Raw genomic sequence first — 24,255 nt, 5'->3', positions numbered from 1 at the left:
ACCCCCTTGGCTCTTCCTGCTGTATCTGATGTGGCATTGGTAGGTAAGGAGGCACTTGAATGGATTCAGATAGGGCATCAGTCTGCAGCTGAGGTTCTAAATCCACACACTGGTAGAATTGCACAGTGGTTAAAGGGCATGAGCTTTCAAGTCAGCCAGTTAGTAAGTCTTTCTTCTGCTCTTTCCTAGCAGTGTGACTTTGGGCACGTTACTAAACTCTGGATCTCATTTCTTCGTCTGTAAAATGAGGGTCATTATACCCTGCTTTCCAAGTTGTGTAAATAAAATGAGATTGCATAAGTTCTGACTCCTAGTAAATGGCTCAAGAAATGAGCTCTTGGTATCTCTTGCTTACACCTTTGTTGTTATCTTCATGAAACAGATTAATTTGTCTAATTACCTGTGTCTCACCTGCATTATAAAATGTTGAGAATCCACTAAGCTCCCTCAGCATTGACGTGAGGTCAAGAGCACAAGTAGCTCCAGCAATAGGCTCACATACGCCGTCACTGTGAGGACAGTACAGGACTGTTGGCGTTAAAGGTGCTGTGTTCCATTATGTTACACATTAAGGTCACTGTGGATCAGGGATGGTGCATTGGCGAAACAGGACCATCATGAGGTCCTAGTTTAGGAACAAAGAAATATGAAGTGATGGATTCCCTTCTGAGCACAAACCTAAAATCATGTCCTACTTCAGAGAAGCAGAAAATAACAACAAGGAAACCAAGCAATAAGCCATCCACACCCTCATCCCAGGATCCTCAAAGCCCAGTTATGTGGATAAGGCTCAGAGATGAATGCTGCTGTCAGACCTGGAGTGTGCACAAACCTTAACTGTCCTGTGGCGCTTGGAAATCTTTCTCCTGCTATGTCAAACACATACAAGAAAACGATGCTAAAGCAATCTTCCATCAAAGTGTAACTCATGATCAATAATAAATCTCCCTCTTTGGCTCTCTGCATTTAAAAGGCAGCATTTTCTCAAGGACAGAGTTCAGTGAGTCAGTCAAATGGGTTAAGATAGAAGGAGAAAAGGAAATTAGAAATTAAAGGACAGAGTGGAGATTGTATTAAATGCCCTGAACTGCTGAAGAAGAAGGGGGGAAAGAAGTTGGAACTCACAGGATTATTGTGAAGGTGAAATACAGTCCTTATTAGTCAGATCTGAGACTTTGAGAGTAGATACCTTTATGGTCTTTGTTCACCAAATTGATGGCATTACTACAGCATCATTTACTCTGACTTAATAGGAGCTTGTTGGAAAAAGTGTTTTGGTTCAATTTGTCCTATCTAAGAAAGTGTTCTTTAAGACCTCAAATTCACCATATCATTCCATTTAATAACAGTTGTCCTGAGGACACTTAAAAACATTTTTAAAACTCTTTTTCTCAAATCCCTTTAGATAGAGATAGAGATAGGGAGAGATAGAAGATGATCTAGCTAGCTAGTTAGATAGATAGTTCATTGGGAACTGTCAAACTATAGACTGTTAGCCTCCCAGCTGTACATCTGAGGAAGTTACCTGGTGTTTTAAGGTCAGACAGGGGCAGTAGTCCACAGCTAGTCAATGTACAGATGTCATCTTGGTGAAGAGAACAGGCTCTGGGGCCAGGAGGTCCTAAGTTTTGGTCCCAGCTGCCACATTTAGTAGCTCTGTGATCCTGGACAAACCACTTACCTCTTTCGAGCCTGTTTCTCATCTATAAAATGATCATATTAATACCTTATAGAGTTGTTGTGTTGATTAAACTAGATCATATATGTAGTGACTAACCCTTGTCTGGCCCAGAACAAATGATAACTCTTGTTGCTGTTGAAATTATCATTGTCTGCCTCCAGCGGCCCAGCTCTTAATGGGAAAAGCCCTGGAGAATCCACTCCAGTCAGCTTTGACACTTGATATCACTTTAAATGGCCCATCTCTGCTGTCAGAGAGTGTTTCCCCATCTGACGAGAAACCAGAGAAACTCAAGTATTCCCTGCCAACTGGGCTCCTCCATGGACACAAAGGATGTAAGATATAGCAGGGGGTCCTCCCATGGGGATTTCTGGGCTGCCACTCAGCCCAGTGCTCTCACAGCCACCCGGAGTCTCAGAGAGGTCGGGTCCGATCCGGTCTGCTGCCCACTTCCCCTCCCAGGAGGCGTACCTGGTTCACGTAGATATGGCTGACAGGTGATGAGCACATGCTTGTTGGAAGGGAGTGGAGGAGAGCCTCCACTCACCCAGAGCTGCAGAAGTAGGAAGGAGGGACACCTCACACCCAAATCATTCTCTTCTGCATGAGCAGCGGGTAAACTGAAAACACACCACGAGATAGCTGAGAGGAGCACTGAGTCTGTGTTAAGAGAAGAAATGGGAAAACGGCTCACATGAATCAATTTGAACATTTAATGGGCCTTAATTGGAACCTTATCCTACTGTACTTAGGGCAGAGAGATGAAAGCAGAAGAAATCCGAGAGACCATTTATTTCCCCTGAGAAAGCAGTAAACTGAAACTACAAAAAGATTTGGCTACTATTATATTTTTATGATTAAATAAAATTGTCGTAAGCTATTGCCGGCGAGCCCGTAAATGCCCACAGAATACATCCATGCATCCTGGCTGCTACTAGCTTGTGACCAGAAAATCTGTCCACTAAGGCCAGGCATTTGTTAACCCTGCTGCTCCCAACACCACCCAAAGGCTATGTGGTGAGATAGCTGTCCTCAGGGTTTGTCCAAACCATTTGGAATATTTGTGTTTCAAGATACTATAAATGCTGTTCATCTACCTATCCACTTTCCTATTCCACACCACCCCCCAAAACATTACAGCACAGCCTTTTATCTCTGAAAGGACATAATCTTTTCAGCATCCACTTGTAGAATCTGGGGAGGTTTTAGGTGAATGGTTCCTTTTTCTGAAAGAAGCTAGGTTAGAGGATCAAATTATCTAATTAATTGAGAACTGGGGATTAAAAAAAATCATCTGATAACTAGTTTATATTTTTTTTTAAATTCTCAGCTTTTTAAAGTCACCCTGTTAAGTTGTATATGTAGGGCAGCAGGTATGTATATGTGTAGTTGCTCAGATGCAGGCCTGGAAAGCTTATCATCTAGCCAACTCCCCTCCCAGTCACAGAGGAGACAGACTTGTCCAAGATTACTGGACCCATCACATCATTCATGCCTTCTGTGACCAGCCTCTTGACCCCACTGTGGTGGTAGATGGGACACAGATAATACAGATAAAAATCCAGAATAAACTAGTCCCTTGAGTTTATGGTAATATGGTGATTCTGTGTCTTTGCCAAGCTCAGTGCTGTACTCTTAGCCAGGTTCTTTCTCAAACGTAAATTAGCATGGAAGCAGCACTTTTAGGGATAATCCTTGGTGAATTATAGAATCCGTGACTTTTAGGTTTGGACCAAGCATTTGAGCTAATCTAGTCCAACCTTCTTATGCCGCAAGATGTGTTTGAAAGGATTTCGAGTATGCTTCATTTAAAAGATAGACTCTGTTCCTCACAGGATGGACAACATGAAAGGAGGAAAGAGGCTGTAACACAGAACAGAAGGCTGGAAGGGTGACTTAGTTCTTGGGGTTATGCCAGCATCATGAGCTTTATGTCCATATGGGCATTCATCACTCATTCTTTCTCTCATTTATCATCTTTTACTGAATGCCTACTCTGTGTCAAACCATGTGTTGGCAGATACAGGAACAAATACAGCCCAGATCTCATCCTTGTGGAGTCCACAGCCTAGAAACACCGTTGCTGGTATCAAGATTCCTTCCTTCCTTCAATAGACATCCAGCTAACGCCTCCAGGCACTGCCATAGATGCTCAGGATACAGTAAGAAATTTAATAGACAAAGTCTCTCAAGTTGCTGACATTCGTGGTTGAGGACAGGCACTTGGGGATGGGGGATGGGAAACCAACTCTAGATACACCGTATCATATGTTAAAGGTTCTTGGGGATACGTCACAGTGGAAGTCGTGCATGAGCCATAGAAGCTGAGTAGCTCCTTACCAGGTAGCAAAGCAGGAAAGACGTTCCAGCCGTAAGAAGGAACACAAACAAAACTATGTGAAGTAACCTGGCACATTCGGGGAACTACAAGCTAAAAGAACAAGAGCTCAGACTGAAGAGGCCAGGTTATAAAGGGACCTGTGTGCCAGGCCTACAATTTGGGGTTTTACTCAAAGGTGAGGAAGAGCCCCCTAAAAATGACAAGCAGGAAGATATGTTCAAGTGACATCTCAGCCCTCTTCAAGTGTGGAGAATGGGGAGATGACATCAGGACTCCCACACTGGAGCCCCATGGCTGTGAACAGGTGCTATGGTCCTGAAGCAGTGTCCTCCCCATGGAAGCAGATGACATTGGAGGAGTGGACCTTCTAACCCCAAGTCCCTGGAAGAAGGACAGAACAGCAACTTCCCTCTCATTGCACGAGGAAAGCTTGTTTCTCTGGGACCACCTGGTTTCTAAGGCCTATGAAAGGCCAAGTCCCCAGCTGCTGACTCTCACTGACTCTCCTGATGAGCTCCCTCCTGCTCTCCCTCCCTTCCTCCCTTCTCCTCCCTCCTTGACACCCTGCTTATTCTGGATAGCAATGAATTGCAGAGACCACCAAGGAAAAGGCTACCACAGTTTACCAAGATCTCTGCATTTAATCTCCACCTAGAAATTGTCTTAGAAGAAAGCTTGGGGAGGAGAGGAAATTTGTTTGCCCTATTAACCAAGGGAACCTTTGTGTTTCCCTACTGTGAAATTGATTTGATTATATATGTGAACAGACTCTCCAAATTCTTCTTCTGAACTGTTTCATAAAGACACTCTTACACTGTCTCCACCCTATCCCTCCCCCAAGGTACTGTATCCTAGTAGAGAAGTAAGATGAGTGAGTTAAGGGCATGCCATTTTCCTGTGTGTTACTTAGAGGTTATTGGTCTCCAGACCCCCTCCCGGCTGGGTCGTGGCTCCAGATGTGATGAGATTTGGCGGGAGCAGGGTGGACAGAGAGGTTAGGCCTGTACACACTCCTGGCCCGGCCACACTGGATGCCCTAGTGCCTCAGCAAAGCCCCTTTGGCTAAGGAATGCAGCAACTACTTTCTCTCTTCTCTGCTAGAAAAATATCCTTTGTTCCAATGATTTACAGACTGTCCCCGCTGTCTCTCTTAATGAATTTAGGTGTCTAGACACCTAGTTTTGCCCCTCTGTGGAGGACATCTTGTCACTGACAAGAAAAGGAAAAAACAAAACAAGAATTCTTGGGTGTAAAGAATTCTCGCCCTGGTGAGATGTAACTACTTGTATACATTTCTGTCTTGACTTGATACCTCCCTCACCTTCCCACAATGACCTACAGAACTGGTTTGGCCTTGGGCTTGACAGGCCAGCTCACAGGACAGGCCAGCTCACAGGGCTGGCTGAAAGGAGCTGCCCCCACCGTACCTCACTGCTTCAGTCCGCACCACCGTTCCAGGAAGCAGTTAGACGAGACAGGCTGCTGGCCAAAGTACCCAGTCAGCTGCTTTTGCAAGTCCAAAAATGGTTTCCCCTGAACACCACAGGATGAGCCATGCTCCGGCTTTAGTGTGGAAGGTACGGTATCCCCCACTCTAAAAATCAGGTTTATACACCAAAGCTCAGTCATCATTCCCTTATTCACCTGATTGTTGTTGCTTGTCTGTCAGGCATTTCGTTGGCACTATACCAAATACATGGAATACACTCATTGCCATTGAGTTGAAACTAACTTATTGCTGACCTTTGTAAGGGTTGGTGGCTTAGGGCTAAGGAGTTGCACTATCAGTCCAAAGGCTTGTGGTTTGAATCCACTCCATGGGAGAAAGTTGGGCAGTCTGCTCCTGTGCAATTGACAGCCTCTGAAAACCCGCTGGTGGATCAGCTATGAATCGTTTCCAGCTCTAAGGTACTTAGCACCATGAGGTTTGGGGGCTTTAAACTGCACAAGAGGATATTTCCCATCATTCAGCGAGGAGCCGCTGGTGGATTCCAACTGCCAGAGAAGTGCAGCCTTTAGGCAGCAACCTACAGGCTACGCCACCAGAGTTCCTCAAGCTACAGCAGTAAATAAATAGGATACAGCCCCAGTCTTTACAGAGCTTACAGCCTTGAGACTAGGAAACTCGGAATTCTCGTGGGTCTGACTTTGCCTAAGTACATATGTCTGAAGCCTGTGCTGATCAGGCCCTGACCAGGCAGGACCCATGGATATGACCCTGGGCAGGCATAGGGGCTCTGTTCCTCATGACATGAGTATTCAAACACTTGCCAGAGAGCACGATGGGAAGGGGGGGAAATTGAACACATTAAAATAAAACAAAACACAGAATAGATAATTCATGGAGCTCTTAGATATTAACATAATCAGTGAGATTCAGAATATAAGTGAGCAAAATTGAACTTGATCGGTTTTGTGTATTGTTTGTGTGAGTGTAGGTGAGTTCTAGAAAGCAGGTAATTGCCTTTTATGACCCTGCGCTCATGTGTTTAAGTAACGAAACTGCTACTGAACATTTTACAAGTTTATTTTTGTCTTTCAGTACCAAGGTTTTAGTATGGTTAGGGAATTACTATTTTGTAGATGACCAACTTTATCTTTAAAACACAGTATTGACTATTTTAATAATTTTAAAAAATCTTCACAATCCCTTGCTTTCTTAAATTATACAAAATAAATTACAATTTCTTAATCATAATAAACATAAGGAGCTCTGGTGGCCTAGTGGCAAGAAGCTGTGCTGCAATCCTGAAAGCACCACATTTTGAGGCCACTAGCTGCTCTGTGTGTATCTGTGTTTCATTGACTATGCAAAGGCATTTGACAGTGTGGATCATAACAAACTGTGGCTGACTCTGAGAAGAATGGGAATCCCAGAACACTTGATCGTGCTAATGCAAAACCTATACTTAGACCAGGAGGCAGTCATCAGAACAGAGCAAGGGAACACTGCATGGTTCAAAATTGGGAAGGGAGTATGCCAGGGATGCATCCTATCTCCATACCTTTTCAACCTATTTGCAGAACAGATTATCCGGGAGGCAAGGCTCTATGAGGAGAAATATGGGGTCAAGATTGGTGGACGATTTATGAACAATCTGTGTTATACAGATGACACAACCCTGCTTGCTGAAACTGAAGAGGACCTGAAGCACCTGCTGCAGAGGGTCAAGGACTGCAGCCTACAATATGGATTGAGGCTCAATGTCAAGAAGACAAAGATTCTCACCACTGGACCGATTGGCAGCATCAGGATGGATGGTGAAGCGACTGAGATTGTACACAGCTTTAATTTGCTTGGCTCCACAGTCAACAGTCTTGGCACCAGCAGCCAGGAAATTAAAAGGCACATTGCCATGGGAAGGTCTGCTGTTAGGGACCTCTCCAAAGTACTGAAGAGCAATGGTGTCTCTTTGGAGACTAAGGTGTGTCTGATACAGGCCATGGTCTTTGAAATCACTTTATGCATCAGAGAGTTGGACAGTGACTAAGGAGGATGGAAGGAGAATTGATGGCTTTGAGCTTTGGTGTTGGAGAAGAGTATTGAGGTTACCATGGACTGCTAGGAAAACAAACAGATTTGTCCTGGAAAGGGTTAAACCGGGTGGCTCCTTGGAGGCAAGGATTCTGAGGCTCCGTCTAACATACTTTGGACATGTTGTGAGGAGAAGGACATCATGCTTGGGAGGGTGGAGGGACAGCACAGGAGGGAAAGGCCCTCTGTGAGGTGGATTGATTCAGTGACTGGGATAATCGGGATGGGAGTGTCAGAGACAGTGGGATTGGCACAGGACAGAGCAGAGTTTAGGGCTGTTGTACATAGGGTCGCTATGAGTCACAAGCGGCTCGACGACACATAACAACAACAACAAGCTGCTTTGTGGGAGAAGGATGAGCATTCTTCTCCCATGGGATTAACTGCCTCTGAAAACCCGCTGGAGGATCAGCTATCTGAGTCTGTGATAGACAACAATAACAAGTAAATATACATGTAACGAAAAGGGCCATTATCACAGTCTTCACGTATGCAATTCAACAGCACTGATTACATTTGTGGTATTGTTCAGTCACCATCCTTCTCCACTCCCAGGCTATACTTTCACCCTTAAAAGAATCTGTGTTGGGGGGCGGGGGGAAGGCTGGGCGGGGAGAGAAGTGCAGCAATGAATGAATGGAAATCCAAAATCTCTGTAAATGCTCATTAAAATTATTTTTAATAAATATTTTAAAAAAGAATAAACTTTAAAAAAAACAATGGTAGAAAGAGGGAGGATGTTTATACATAAATGTAGACAAGCTGAACATTATGTTAATATCAATTTACATTTAAAAAAAAAAATAATCTGTGTTCCCTCAGCTTTGAGGCCTCTCCCACTCCTTCCCACCCATCCCATGTAGCCGCTAACAAACTTTGGTCTCTATACACTTGACTCGTCTAGCTAAAGAAAATGTGATGCCTTGATCCCACAGAACATTGTGCTGCCATCAAGAGAAATGAAGTCTTGATACATGGATGGACTTTGAAAACATTATACTGAGGGAAGGACAAATATTATATGATCCTACTTACATAGAATAATCCTACTATAGTATATAATATTTCAATGCCTTAAGAAATAAATTACTACTGTAATGTTAGGCACATGATGATTATCACATATGTGAAAGCAGACTTTAACAGTGAAGAGTATAGTCAAGATAATGGGTTATGATCATGATATTTTACTGTAATACAGTAATGTTCTCAAGACTAAATTTTTTTTATTTTATTTTATTATTATTTGGGGGGGGAGTGTGTGTGTGTGTGTGTGTACTGTCAAATCATATCTGACTGGTACAGGAGGAGATTGCCCCTCCTTCTCCAGCAGAGCATCTGGTAGATTCAAACCGCATACATACCTCTGGGGTTGCAGTGCAGCTTCTTCAAGACCAAATTTTTTTAAAAGGGGAGGAGGGGAGATATTTTTTTTTAGACCAAAGAGTTTCAGGCAGTTTGCCTTTTTGTCTCCTTGTAATCCTTTTTAATTCCCACTCTGTCACTTATCAGTGTGAGCTGATGTTTCTTCATGTTGTCACCCTCCCTGTCTCCAGCAGATTCCTCTCTCTCATTTGCAGGCTCCTAACTACAGTAGACCAGAGCTCCCACTTTTGTGAGCCTTACGTCTGAAAGGGGAGGTGTCGGTTGGTGGGGTGAGATGGAGTTCCTGTGAGCGGCCTGGGTTCTGTGGAGACTAGGAGTCTGTGGGGCAGCGAAATCCCTGACGGCCCGCTCCTCTCCTCCCAGTGTCTAGCCCCGCACTTGGCCAGATAGATGCTCGGTAAATATTTGGCGAATGGACTAATCTGTCTGCTCAGCAGCCTGCTTGCTCACTTCCTGGTTGTTGGCTGCATTCCAGGTGGTCACAGTTGGAAGAAAGGGGCCCTCTGGGTGAGGAGAATCAGGGAGTTTCCCGTTTACATAACAAGATAGACTCTCTGTGGGCCTCTCACCACCCTCCTTGGAAGCCTATGAACTGACTACAGTTGTCCCTTTTCACATGTGACATCTGCCTGTTGCATTTATAAATCAGACTTAGGACCACTTAGCCTCCAGCCTACTATCTTCTTTTTTTTCATTTTTAAATTTAACTTTTGAGCAAAATGGTTCTAGCAAGTTTTATGCATATATTATATAAAACAGCATTTCTTTTTTGAGTGCCAGTTTGCAGGCACTCAGAGCCTGTCAGGGCTGTTTCGAGAAGGCAGCAATGCTGCCTAGTCCCATCACCAGCCGTTCCTCTAGCTCACATTTTTATGCCTGATAATTTTGAGACAAACCCTTGGCACAGCCCAGCACATAAGCCAAGAACTGGTATTTGACATTTAGCCAAGAAGAATATAGGTTTTGAAGAAAGGCCTATTGTGTTGGTTCAATCTGTGTATGTCGGTTGGTTTAGTTTGTTTAGAGTGGCAGTATGTCATCCTCGTCTTCATCTGGGCTGGCACAGTCCTGCAAGAAGCTGGCTGGCAGCCAGTGGTGAGAGCAAGCTCAGGCTGGTGGCAGAGCTGCTGTGCCCCAGGAGGGGCGGCTCAGAGGTGCCTTGGATGTGATGGCCATGGGGGGCGGGGAAGTGAGGAAGAAGCCACTCAGAGTCACAGTGTTCCCGGCTCAGCTCCACCACTGACTGCCTGCGGACATGGAGCAAGTCTCTTAACTTTGAGGATCAATTTCATGACAAGAGGCTAGTCAGCCCTGTCTGCCCAACTTAAGGGGCGTTTAAAGGCTCAGATAATGTTGGTAGAGGAGCTTTATAGACTATTGGGTAGTATCTACCAGCCACAAACATTCTGCTATTTTAATGGTGCTGGTGTTCTGGCAATACTGTGTCCTCAAAGGCCTCAGAATCCTCCATACCAAATGAGAGACCAGTGTCACAAAAGAGGGAGGTTCTAGGTGGACTTGATCCAGCCACACCCCCACCAGCATGGGGGTCTTTCCCAGACCTCTCATCAATGCCAGTAAAACCTCTCCTGCCAGAGATCCCTGAACTGGTCTCAAGAACTCTGAGGACAGCCCCCAAATCCAACTTTCTTTTAGGGTAGGTGGCAGCCAATTAAAAAAAAAAATAAAATAAAAATCTATTCTCTAGAGGCTAGACCCTACAGCAGCATGATGCGGATACAACTGAGATCTCAGGTTTATGTGCCTAAAGTGAAGAGAGTAGGTATGATTCTGCCCAAGACAAGCACCAAAGAGTTCATGATCCAGAGGCCCTCATCACTTGGATTCATTCATTCCAGTAACTTTGAGGACTTGACAAGCTCTCAAGCCCAGCAGTAGAGGACATAATAGTAAAAGACAAAAGTTTCTGTCTTTTTACTTTTAATAAAAGTTTCAGTTGTGTTTCTTTAGTTGAAATTTTAATGAGAGTTTAGAGAGACTTTGGATTTCCATCCATTCATTGTTGTACATTTTCCTCCCTGCCTACCCCTCTCCCCAGTTGATTTTTCTCTTTGAAAAGTAAAAAAAAAAAAACTTTCATTATACAATCCTCCCCCAAGTCCACTCCCCCCATGAAGCTCTCATTCTGGACTCTTGTCATGAAAATAATACTTAATCATGTATTCTTTCAAACAGTTCTCTCCCTCATCTGTTTCAATGCCGTTTACATTATTTAAACCCTCTTTTCTTAGATTCCCCCTAACCTTGATGTCAGTCCTGTTTTATAACAGTGGCACTATGCAGTGTTTGCTCTTTTGTGACAGAGATAGTTCGAACACTCAGCATAATGTCCTCCAGGGGCACCCATTTTGTATAACATTTCATGAGTTCCTTGTTTCTTGATGCAGGTAGTATTCCATTGTGTGAATATACCAGAGCTTCTCTAGCCATTCATTTGTTGATGGTCACCTGGGTTGTTTCCAGCTCTTTGCTATTTGAACAAAGCCGCAATGAACATGGATGTGCATATATCTGCTGGGGTGGCAGTTCTGGTTTCTTTAGGGTATATTCCCAGTAGTGGAATTGCTGGATCAAAGGGTATTTCTATTTCTAACTTTTTGAGAAAGCACCACACTGTCTTCCATAGTGGTCGCACCATTTTCCACTCCCATCAACAGTAAATAAGGGTTCCAATTTCTCTACAACCTCGCCAGCATTTGTTGTTTGCTGTTCTGTCAAACTTTGCTAATCTTACTGGAGTGAGATAATATCTCATATTTGTTTTGTTCAGTTGTGATTTTAACGAACATTTACAGAGACGTTAGCTTTTCATTCATTCATTGTTGCACACTTTACCCCTTCGCCCTCCTTTCTAACACTCCCCTAGTTCACTTTTTTTAATACTCATTCATTGTTGCACAATTACAACCCCCTCCCCCTGCCCCCAGTCCTCTTTGCAGTGATATATTTCTTATTTTGAGCTGTTGGCAGTGGAGATTCAGCTACAGGCTGATGTCATATCATTGGGTGGAAAAGGAGAAGCTATGTCTCTGGCTATGCTGCCTGGGAAGACTTCCTGGGCCTCAGGATTTCCTTGAGTAATTTGAGAAGTTTGTTCTGACTCTGAATCAAGAACCCCCACCACCAGCCTATTAGCTCTGGCCTTTCCTGCCCCATTTCCACACTGACAGATCTAGCACAACAGCCACACACACACACACACACACACACGCGCGCGCGCGCGCGCCAAAACTTCTCTGTGCCACTTACCTGTGTTTCTTGGATCATGCTCACACTGGGATTTTCTTTTCAGAGCTGTCAGAATGTATTTCCTCCCCTGCCACCACAGGATCCTGGCTGGCATCCCCACACTGTTTGCATAGCTCCCTCCTATGCCTATGCTGGCAGGCCGGGGAGAGGCCACCGCAGTGGTTTCCCAAGCGGCCGAAGCTTGAAGATGATCTAGATGATGATCATCTAGTATCAGCCCTGGGGATGGGGATGGATGGTGGAAGACACTAATTAGGCTTCATGCCAGGAGAAAGCTTCTGATCTTTCAAGGGTGCAAAGCCAGCAGAAGTAGCTGGGAACCAACTGTTATTGGGTGCCGTCAAGTTGAATTCAACTCATCACAACCCCATGTGACAGAGTTAACTGCTGATAAGATATGCTTAGCTGTAACCCCTATGAAAGCAGGCCCTCCTCCTGTAGACTGCCAGCCTCTGAGTTAACAGCCGGGTGCCTAACTGTTTGAACCTCCAGGAGAGCTAACTAAACACTCATCACTGACATCATCTTGTCCGGGGTCTCCCTGTCTCACTGGCTTCTCCTCAAAACCCTAAAGGTTGCCATCTATGCTGTTTTTTAGAAAGGATTCTGCTGCTCATACTGGTTAAAAGATCACAACATCAGGAGCTAAGCAGATCTAGAGCCCAGGCCGCCTAACATCAGCATCCTCGAGCCTGCAATCCTCCTGGCTTAAGGCTGCTAGAGATGATTGACCTGGGAAAACCCACTCACTCTGGAAATACCTGGTTAGCAAGGGGACCCTTTTTAGTGGAATGTCCTTGTAGCTGGGGGTGAGGAGGTAGGAAGGACTAAGTTAGGACTGGCATAGAATCTATAAGCTGCTGCTTTTCTCCTCCTACACCTTCCAGGTTCCCAGATCTGAGGCAGTCTTCCAGCTTCCAGCCAACCCATCTCAGTGCAGCACTGCACTTCACCTTAGAGAGACGCAGTCGCTCCCTCCCTAGATTCCTTCTCTCAGGGCCCCACTCCTTGTATTCTCATTTCTTGCATAGTTCATCGCCTTAATAGCTAAAGTATTGTACCCACATGTGAAGGTGGCTGGAGGAGGTTGTCCTGATTCCTCTCTATGTTCCTGTAGTGCTTAATAAAGCACTTGGCAAGGGAGGCATTTAGTATTTGTCTGCTGAATATAGAGCTCTCTCCTCTGGCTGTCTTTCTCTTGGTGAACCCAGGGTATACTTCATTTGGTATGGAATACAAAACTAAGACCACCAGGCATAGCTAGTGGGTAGCCAGGGAGCAGCAAATAAAGGAACCAGCGTGTCTGCTTATCTGCTCCAGATTTCATTTCTTTTTCTTGTCCTCTTTTATCTCAGTGTTTAGATCTTCCTACTCTCCCCAGGCCATAATATACATTGCCAACATATAACTTACTGTGTTCTAAATTATCCTCTTCCCCAAGTTACAGATAGAACCACAAACGCGAGTGATCCCAGGGTCCACTGTCACCTACATACAGAGCATAATGGACCAGGCTTGCTTCGTGTGACCACTTCCTCCCTCCCTCCTCCTATTCCGTGTCCTACTAAATAAAAAGATGCAGTGATATTTCAGTGACTGTGGAATTACATCCATTGTCCTCTACTCAGATGACCGCAGACTTGTGCAGCCCTCCCTCCACAGTGGTCAAGATTGGCTCCAAGAAGTGCTGCAGTTACCCTCTCTTTTGTTCTAATGCAATCACATAGTGTCAGTGTAGCATTTCTCAAATTCAACACAAAGGAGTCTTAACCTTGTGGGAAACATGATCTGACACCCTTGAACATACTCTTGACTGAGTATGTTGACTGAGATATATCCACTTTTTAAATGTCCTTTGAGCTACTCAACCGTGTGTGTATGGATATGTATGCAATAAAATAATTTACTTTTAAAAATGTACCATTAAAGATCCCAGAGTAATTAGCAGTTTGCCCAAGTCCGCAAAGCTCATTGATGAAAGCAGGAACTCAAATCTTCTAGCTCTTTAGTTTGTACTAATAAAAGCAAACTCTGGGGGCATAGTGTGTAGGGGAGTCCACCGCTAATCCAAAGCCAGTGCCTCTCTGGCAGTTCTAATCCAACAGCAGCTGTTCCAGAGGAAGATGAATCTCCTTATAATTTACAGCCTCAGAAAACCCACTGGAGGGTCACCAATAAGTTGGATCCAACTTGACGGCAATGAGTTTTGAGGTTTTTGAGATGTTAGAATTGAACCCAAGATTGCCTCAGAGCAAGCAGAATGCCCAATTCCAGTCGCTATTGATTTGAATCCTTAAAATCCCCTTTGTCTTCTTGGAGCCTTGCTTTGCACCTGAAAGTGGAAGTTGCATTTGAGAGACAGAACCGTAGCCACTCTGCTTGCTGTCTCTTAGTAATGGCATTGACCACCAAAGAAATTTACAGCCAGGCTACTCTGTCTCCTGTGTCTAGAAGGAGCTCTTTAGGACACCCCTTGTTTGTGCTAACCTATATCCCCGAAGGTGGGCAGGTGGCCAGGCTCGGAACACCACAGTACCTACCTTAGGACCAGGTGGAAGTCCTCTGTCTGGGCAAAGGTAATTGACTTCGTTATAACTCTGTGGTCTTCTAAGTAGGAAGAAAGCAAATCAAGAACCCTGTTTTATAAATCTGAGTTTTTCTAGATGACATTTTTTTAAAGAAAGATTGTTATCCCATAATGACTTTTTACTGACTTTAAAAGGTCTGAGCAGAAAGAGGAAAAAAAAATTTTTTTAAAAAAGGTTGAGCAATCAATCAGAAAAGACTTGACAACTCTGTGGCCTAAGTGTGCCTGCTGACATAAAATTCAGTCTTCCCCGTCGGGAGCCTCTCCCAGCACCGAAGGCCCTGCCCAGCTAGTCAGGCTATTTGCATCCCTGTGTTGTCCTTGCTGAGAAGAGGTCCTTAACTGCCTATTTAGCTGTGCGCATGATACAGAGATGGCACAACTTTGTGCCACAAACCCCCCTGAATTACCCAGCAATGCAAGTTGGTTCCTTGCAAGACCTGACCCCATCTCTCTACAGTGCCTAAAATGTGGTTTGAGGGCAGTGCCGACCAGCCTATCTCCTTCTGGCTCTTTGCCAAGCCAGGAGGTTGTGGCTCTCACCTCTCCTCATGGTCCCCTTAGCTGTAGCCAGGCTAAGTGCCACCATAGGGGGTCTAATGAATAGAACACTCTACCCCACGGTTGTCTAACTTCCTACGTCCATTTGTGACATGCACAGTCCAGGGATTTCTATGTAATGAACTCTGACAAGTCACTGGACTACACTCATGGTGATCTCTGTAAAGCTCCATCCTTTAAGTGGGCTGACCCACAGTGAAGTTCAGGAGCCCAGGTGGAGCGAATCCAGGTAAGTTCTCATGTCCTCAGCTCATTCACCAGGAATCAGGAGTTGTTGTCTTTGCGCTAACACGGTCAGTGCCAGCCAGACTGGCCAGTGTAATAGCTTTTCAATTAATGAGTCTCCCAGTAATAGCATTTTAACAACCAAGTTCCAAGGACAAATTTGTTCTTAATTTTTATCCAAAGAGGGGGGAAAAAGACTTCTAATAATGGTATCATTATAAATTCTAAAGTGGCAACCATTTGGCCGGGTTACAGAATCTGTAGCTAATAATTAAAATAAAGATTTAAGTAAATGCTTTATCAATAAAGTAGATGATGGAGCATATTTTTCTCAGCCAGTGTCAGAAATGGCAGCACACTGCCATGTGCTGGATTGTCACAGAGTATTAGTCTTTAAAATTCCTTCTGGATTTGAAGGTATTAACAAGTCCCTATCAACATTCTCTAAAGGTTTTTGATGTCATTTTAGCTATTGAACTAAAATATGTGAACTATTACTTTGTTGATTCAGTTCTTAAACCAAACTGCATTATCATCTGAGAGTGTGTTCTCAAAGTATTGTTAAAAGTACTTTGAAAACTTGTAAATCCCTGTAATTTATGTTTCGCCTGCCTCTGCTGTTTCATGCTGCCCTCTGGTTTTAATTTGAATGCCGTTCTGTCTGGGTGTGTACCTGTAAAATTGTGTTTTTCGAAGTACCATTTACAGTCCTGACCTTGGGTTTTACAGTGTCCTTAACCTTCAAGGAGCTTCCTCCAGGACCAGAAAGTGGGCTTTGAGCACCTAGCTCTTTCATATTCGAATGGTCTAATCAAGGTTACTTGAAACAGATCAGATTGTGGCATTTCTAGTCCATCATGAAGGCCTAGCAAGTAAATTAGGAAGGCTTCACTGCAGGCCCATTAATTGCATTGCCTCATTTCTTAAAATGTACACAGTTGTAAACCTAGACTGCTTCAAGACAACAGTCTCATTTATCTAAACAATTCTCCTTTTAGACTCAGTGGCACTGACGGAAACCCAGATAAGGAGTGTGGATCGGAGGAAGGATCTTTAAAGGGTGTACTTGCTGGAACTGTTTCCATTTCCCCTACAATCCCCTTTTCTGTGCAAGGCTATACAGGATAGACAGACCGGCATGCACTGAGTTAATTCAGTGAGCTGGGTTAGAGGAAGAGTAGACAGGGCCACAGAAGATTGTATTCCTTGTGTGTGAGATCTTTGCCATTTTAATGACGGGACACTTATTAAATGGCTAAAGAACGTTTGTAATCTTTTCCTTAAGTTATAAATGTAATGTCTTTTTTATTTTCTCTCTTTTCCAATGACATATAAGTTAAAGAATTAGGAATCTTTATTTGCACTCCTTCAGTACGTTCTCCAGGTTTCCAGCCGACAGGACCAGGGTAGCCCTGGCCTTCTGGCAGCTGACCTGGGGCCCCTCCTCTCTTTCAGGTAATCGTGCAGTCTGGCCGCCACCCCACAGTACTGCAGAAGCTTTGCCAGCTGCCTTTCCAGTATTTCAGCGACCCACGACTGATCAAAGTGCTGTTCCCTTCACTTATCGCTGCTTGTTACAACAACCGTCAGAACAAGATCATTCTGGAGCAGGAGATGAGCTGTGTCTTACTGGCCACATTTATTCAGGTACCTTTACCTTTAGGCCTGACATCCTGGATTTATGAAAAAGCTAATGTGATTGAAAAGTAAAAGTAAACTGCTATTTCTTAGTTCTCCCCACACCACCTTTTATAAGTGACACATAACTTCTTGGAAAAAAATATGTTTCTAAAATATCAGGATAGACTTGAACTTAGTGTTGTATGATTTCTACCTGAAAGTGTCAGCTTTTTAACAAAAGATCATTTCCAGTTAACAAAATGGTAAACCTGCACTCAGGCTGCCAGGCTTTGTTAAGTCTTAAATAACTGTTGTATTCAGTCTCATTAAAGAGAATAGATAAAATTGCTGAAGATAGTTCAGTTAAATCTTCAATTCATTCTGTAATTTTTCATAAGTATGATTTCTAAATATATGTTTTAGCTACTGCATTCATTTTCTTTTTAGTCTAGCTAAAGGGAATAGTAATTGCTACCATTAGCAATACTATTAACCTGGAGAAGACCTGGTAATTTATAAATTTATAAGTAAACATTTTTTTAATACATGCCAGCCTTATATCTTTTTGGATCCAGTTAAATTCTGTAGGACTCAAATCAGAATTTATGCTATAACAAAACAGACTTCCACATCTAAAATAACTATATCAACTAACAAAACTGAAATGCCTGTTCTTTTTTAACATTTGCTAACTAATCCTGTGGGGGTTTGGAAGGTTTTTTGTTTTGTTTTGTGCTTTTGTGCTGTAGATAATTATTTGCTGAAAAGTAGACCATTTTCTTTCAAATTGTTCACCGCTTTGGCTCCGTGGCATACACGTGATTAGCAGACAGTGCTTTCTGTTCTTCATGATAATGAAACAGAAAGCAAAGCTCTCTGTTAGTATTGTTCCTTCCTCTGGTTCATACACATGTAACGTTTTATGGGTGTGATCACATTTAGATGGTTTAGACCCATGGAAAGTTTCTCCCAGGCCCTCTTTACTTTAGACCCCAGTCAGTGGTCCACATGTTTTACAGTGTCCTCTATTAGATGTTCAGGTAGTAAGCAAGATCAGTTAGGTTTAGAAAGGGCTTATTTTCTCTTTGGTAATTCTCTTTGAGTCCGGGTTCCATTTTCTGAAACCAATTCTTAAGTCATATAGTCATCTGTAAGTAGGGTAGTGATTTTCCAAAAATGTCTTCTGGTTAAATGTAAGCCTTAATAAAGCTTCCTAGTATAACTATCATATTTAATTTTCTTCAAAAATTCTTAGATACTTAGAATTAAATTGTACTAGAAAATACACTGTTCAGAATTTTAGAACTGGGATTCTGTAAAATTCAGGTGGTACATTCTGCCATTCAGCAGGAAATTTTTTAGTTCCTGCAGGGTACAAGGCATGCCCTGGGCACTGAGAATCCCAAAGCAAAACCTAAACCCACTGCGGTTGAGTCCGACTCAAGCCCTCTAGGATGCAAGACTAGAAATCTTTACAGATGTAGATTGCCACAGATTTTTCTCCTGCCGAATGGCTGGTGTTTGGAACTGCTAACCTTTTGGTTAATAGTCAAAGTACTTTGACTGCTGGACCATCAGGGCTTCTTCCTAGAGATACATAGACCAAAATTGCCTGTCTTTTGGATCCTTTGTTAAAGTTGTCCAGTGCCATTGAGTAAATCTTTGACTCATGGAATTAGAGGAATCAAACCAGAAAACAAGGAAAGACAGTAATGTGTCCAATAGTGACCAGTGCCTGGGGAGAAGAGAAAGGGTCTGTCAGGAGTGGGGAGGGGATGTGCAGTTTATGTAGCGTAAGCTGAAGCAGTAATGTATGAGCAAAGACAGTGTTTTATCTGGAGCAGCTTGGAAAACCATTTATGAAAATGTGAATTATATCAGACTCTAAAGTAAAGCTCATAGATATGTTTTGCTTTCTTCTGATACTGATCACAATACACTTCTAAATCTCCCTTTGTTTATATATGTAACACAAAATCTATAATACTAGAAAGATTTCATATATGCATGTTTGTGTTCATATTAAGAGTAATGAAATCAATGATTTTTTTCCATAAGTAATTATGCTGATGACCATGTATAGCAGGATTTGGTTTTTAAAAGGTCCCTATGTGTGGGATTATTAGTACAAATTGAAAAGTTATATATTAAAATAGAAGCTGCTGGTTTGTCAGAGGTTCCTGAAGATTTATATATTAAATATTCCACATTTTTCATTTTATAGCTAAAAGTAAAATTTCCAGACCTCAAAATTTTGCTTCAAAATTCATAAATGCATTTATGGTTGCAACTTTTAAAAATGATTTTTTTAAAAGAAATCTATCACTATTTTAAAAAAGTAAATTTGAGTATAGTTTTTCATTTCTTGTTGCTTCCATGGTAGACAGCCACCTGGCCCCTAGTGGCATTTAAGAAGATCTAAGACAGCATGGGAGAGGAAAACCCCAAATGAAATGCACTGATACAGTAACTGGGGCAGTGGGGGTTGCTGTGTTGGAATTAGTGAGACTGGCTCAGGATAGGGCAGGGTTCAGAACTGCTGTACATTAATGTCGCTATGGTTTGCAGACAACTCAATGGCACATAACAACGACAACAACAATAGTCATTACGATTGGACTTAAATTTATTAAAACTAGAACAGACTGATTGTATGAAACACAGTGTAAATGAAAGATTTGTGTAAAACACAATGTATATGAATGAAACATAATGTAAAAGAATTAGGATATGAAAACCAATAAAAATATTTTTAAAAGAATCTATTCTGGAAAATAATGTATTTTAATTTTGTAAATAAACTAGTATAATAATAATAAATAAGGGGAGAAAACCCAGGACATCCTATGTAATAGACATTTCCTAGTATTTGTGTTTGTGCTCCAAAGTCATCATATGAAAAATTTTGCAAAGGGTATGCCTCAAAATTATATGCATTTCAGAACCATCTTTAGTGAGTTGCTCTGTTGACAGCACTGATATAAACTCTTTTCTTCTCTCACACAGGATTTTGCACAGGCTCCAGGTCAGACAGATAACCAGTCTTATCAGCTCAAAGGTACGTCTCTATTGAAATTAAATTCCATGCATTTGCTAGCCAAATGGACATGTTTCTCCCCTACACTCTGTTAAGGGTTAGAAAACTCAATTTATTACATCACCTGAAAGATTGACATTCAGATACCAAGTATATTTTCAGAGAAGAAAGAAATCAGTTTTGTCATCAAGCAAGAGTGCCTTCAAATATACGGAGTAATACATGGAAGAAGAAAAAAAAAAGAGCACAAAACCTTTTTCTTGCAAGATAAATAAACCCTAGTGGCTTAACAGTGATTAAGCACATGTCTGCTAATCAGAAGGCGTGTGGTTCAAATCCAACAAGGCCTCCAGGAAAGAAAGACATGGAAACCTGCTCCTGGAAGATTATAACCTAGAACACTCTACAGGGGGTTCTGTCCTGTAGACTCCTTGGGAGTTGGAATAAACTCAGCAGCGTACAACAACATGCAAGATGAAAGAAATGGAGAGCACCTCTGTAATACAGGAGACAAATCAATAATAACGGCTTATACCTCACATAAATACTCAAGTCACATAGAAATGGTTTCCTGCTCAGACTAGAATAAAATTACCAATGATAGCAATCTATACCATCTTCCTGAATTTAAGTATTTAAATATTTAGACTAAATCATTAATTTACAAAAAGGTAACAAATTAGCATCGTTCAAGGATCAAAATATTTATGTGTTTGTGTTTCTATAGTATTCCTACTGGGGTGTTTCCTGTGATTTGAGTCAAAGATTGAGAATGTTAATGTGCACTGTCACTTTTATTTTTAAAATCTTGCTATCCCATGTGTAATTGAGCTGGACAAGTGCCATCACTCACTGAAGCCCTAACCTCAATTTTCCAAAACTCTATGCATTTGGTTGTCTTGAAAGTGTCCAATCCAAAGTGCCATTCCCAGCAGGGACCCTCTGGGACCCCCACCAGTAAGTCCCTGGAACAGGATCACCTTGTACTCCATGACAAAAGAAAAAGCCAGAACAGGAGACAGGTGTTGAAAGTGTATAAAAGAATAGAAGTAAAGCTGTTAAAATATCGTGGGACAGGGGGACGTTATGTTTCATTGACCCAGGAAAGCCAAAGAAGTAAACAAAAAGCTGTGCAGCTTTTCAGAAATTCACATCAACATCATAGTCAATACTGCTTATCTAAGTCAGAATTCTGTACAAGTTCCCTTCTGCCCAGTTCATGCATTCACAGCCTGCTTCTGGGTTTTGTTTTTTGGGTGTTTTTTTTTTTGCTTTTGTAAAACCAGTTGCAGACTACTTGAGAGACATCAGTTAACTGTTCCTAACAAATAAGCTCTTAAAATTTTTTAATAATATATTTAGAAAAATGAGTAATTTTGACTCATTAAATGCTATTTTTAATCTATATTCTCTCTTCTGTGCTTATTGCCATTTTCCCTAAAAGTATATAAGTAATAAGTTTGTTGTAAACTTTAAACTCAGAATATTATAGGAAATACCCTTCAATTTCTTATATAACATCAGACTTTTAAGTTTAAAGCAATTACTCTTATTAATGCTGCATTTTCTTTTAATAACAAAATAACATCTTAGAGCAAGAAATATGCGAGGTATATTTTCTTACAAATATATCTTAAATTTATTAAGACAAAACATTTCTTTCCACTTGATAATTTTTGTAATAATTCATTTCTTTTTTTTAAATTCATATTTCAACATATATTTAAGTAATCCATTACAATGTTTTCTATTAAAAGTATAATTCTGCATATATTTCCCAATTTCTATCATGATTATTCACATTTAACTTTGTTCCTCTCCTTGTGATAATTGATGAACTTTAATAATCTTAATTTTTAGACATATTTAGTTTATTATTATTATTTTTATTCTTTTGTTTTTCTCACCAAATTGTTGTATTTATTAAACTATGTACTGCTACTTCATTGTACTCCAATTAGCTTTTTAGAATCATTTTCTTCTACAACAATCACATAGAATTTCTCTCCATGTTATAAAAATGTAATTTTGACAACCACTGTGATTATATCTTAATGCAGATCTGTCAAACTACAATTTTAGATGGAACCATATAGTTCTCATAAATAGTTTAAGTTACCACAGTGCCTTACTCCTCACAAAAAATGCCTTCCCCAGCTATTCTTTTATTATGCAATAGAAGGTAGATGCTTCCTCAGAGAGACTAGTAACGAGTATGAAAGGGAACATGCCATATAGTAAATGGACATACTTACCTTAATTTGAATTATCCATTTACTTATGCTTTCATAACTGTCCTCTCAGTTAATAGCAGGTTTTGATATACTGTGTGTGAGTGATTTCTATCACTCACTTCAAGGGCAATACATTTATCCTGCAGCTTCGTATATTTAGATTGTCTAAATCTTGCGGCAGACATTTGGATATTCAGCATTCTAGGGAGAGGATTTTATTAACGTTTATCAACTCCAAGGTCGCTATGATTAATAGTGTAACAGAATCTGAATGTTTTAAAATATTCTGCCAACTCACATCTTTTTGAAAATATATTGTATGTCACTTTTCCTTCTTTCATTTTCTGCTGACCCATGTTCTCTCTCCATTAAAAAAAAATTCTGAAACACATACATCCCTCAAACATTTTAGGTCTAACTGAGAATGATATGACTTTTCCTTACTCTACTTCCTGTTAGTGATCAATACCTAAGGAAAAAATGTTTATATTTTGTAAGTATAGGTCGACAAAACACATATCATATGTTTGATTTCATTGGCAGTGCCAAAAAGAACGTCAGAGTCCATGGAGCTGTGAAACATCGATTCTCACAATAAGTAGATAGCCTGACTTTAAGTGTAACCTGTAAAATCTGAAGGATAAAGATCACGAAAAGGACAACCAGGTTAGAGAAGGGCCACCTTTTTTAATTGAAGCTAACAACTCATTATGGATATGATTAAGGTACCTCCCAGAAGTCATTAATAAATGTAAATGAAGATGGAAAATTTCAAATTTTAATATGAAAAGGGAGTATGTTAAAATAAGGTGGAGCAATATAATAGCAGGTACAAACTCAATGGTGATGATCATCAAACAGCCTAGGGGGAAATAAAAACAGAAGGTGAGGAAGAAAGTAGTAGTATAGTTCTATTTTTTCTCTAGGAAGAGTATATCTTCATTTTGGATAATCAGTATCTCCCAATATTTATAATATGTTGTTTGGTGCCATCAAGTTGAGTACAATTCATAGTGACCTTATAAACGACAGATCTGAACTGTGTCCTGTGCTGTGCCATCCTCACAATCTCTGACACATTCAAGTTCATTGTTACAGTCACTGTATCAGTCCATCTGGTTGAATGTCTTATATTCTCTCCTTCACTGTCCATTCACATTTCCAAGCATGATTTCCCTCTTCAAGAAATAGTCTCTCCTAGCAACATGTACAAAGTTAAAAAAGATGAAACTTTACCATTTTTGCCTGCTAGGAACACTCTGGCTGCACCTTTTTCAACATCTGTTCTTTTGTCAGTCCATGGGATATTCAACACTCAGAATTCTTTAAATGATAATAGTCAATAGAATAACCCTCATGAAACTTTTCAATTCTCATAAATTGATTCTGTTTTTACCAAACAACTCTCTCTTTAGGAAAATAAAAATGCCCTTAAACAGTTTATAGAAAAAGAAATTGTATATCATCAATTTTTATATTTTGTTTAAATATATTTTGGTTGTCAAATAAATCATTGATTTTATTTCACCAATCTGTCCCTTGAAAGAATGAATGATGCTCTGTTGCTGATGTTTCTCTAGATCTAATCAAAGAGACAATCTTGAATGATAAGGCTGAGTACTTAAAAATCAAATCTTTTTCTCTTTGTCATAAATAACTCTGTAATTAAGTCTTCTAATGCTTCAAGTACTTTGTAGTTTTATTGCTATTTGGTATTTATTTAGTTAAACTAATTGTAGATAACAATAGTAAGAGAAACAATACTTTTTAATATTTTT

General features: G+C 41.1%; 1 protein-coding gene across 1 annotated transcript in view; it reads left to right on the top strand.

Annotated features, from left to right (window-relative positions):
• SCAPER (S-phase cyclin A-associated protein in the ER) overlaps positions 1-24,255 on the top strand; it is a 507,933-nt gene that overhangs the window by 482,449 nt on the left and 1,229 nt on the right. Inside the window, exons 28-29 of the mRNA XM_006888275.1 lie at positions 17,042-17,233; positions 20,213-20,264. Of these exons, the coding sequence (XP_006888337.1) occupies positions 17,042-17,233; positions 20,213-20,264 (244 nt within the window). The remainder of the gene's footprint in view (positions 1-17,041; positions 17,234-20,212; positions 20,265-24,255) is intronic.

This window comes from Elephantulus edwardii, unplaced genomic scaffold, assembly GCF_000299155.1.
Source record: "Elephantulus edwardii isolate Elephantulus edwardi_28Jun2011 unplaced genomic scaffold, EleEdw1.0 scaffold00066, whole genome shotgun sequence".
NCBI classification, from domain to species: Eukaryota; Metazoa; Chordata; class Mammalia; order Macroscelidea; family Macroscelididae; genus Elephantulus; species Elephantulus edwardii.
This window is presented reverse-complemented; position numbering and strand designations above follow the sequence as displayed.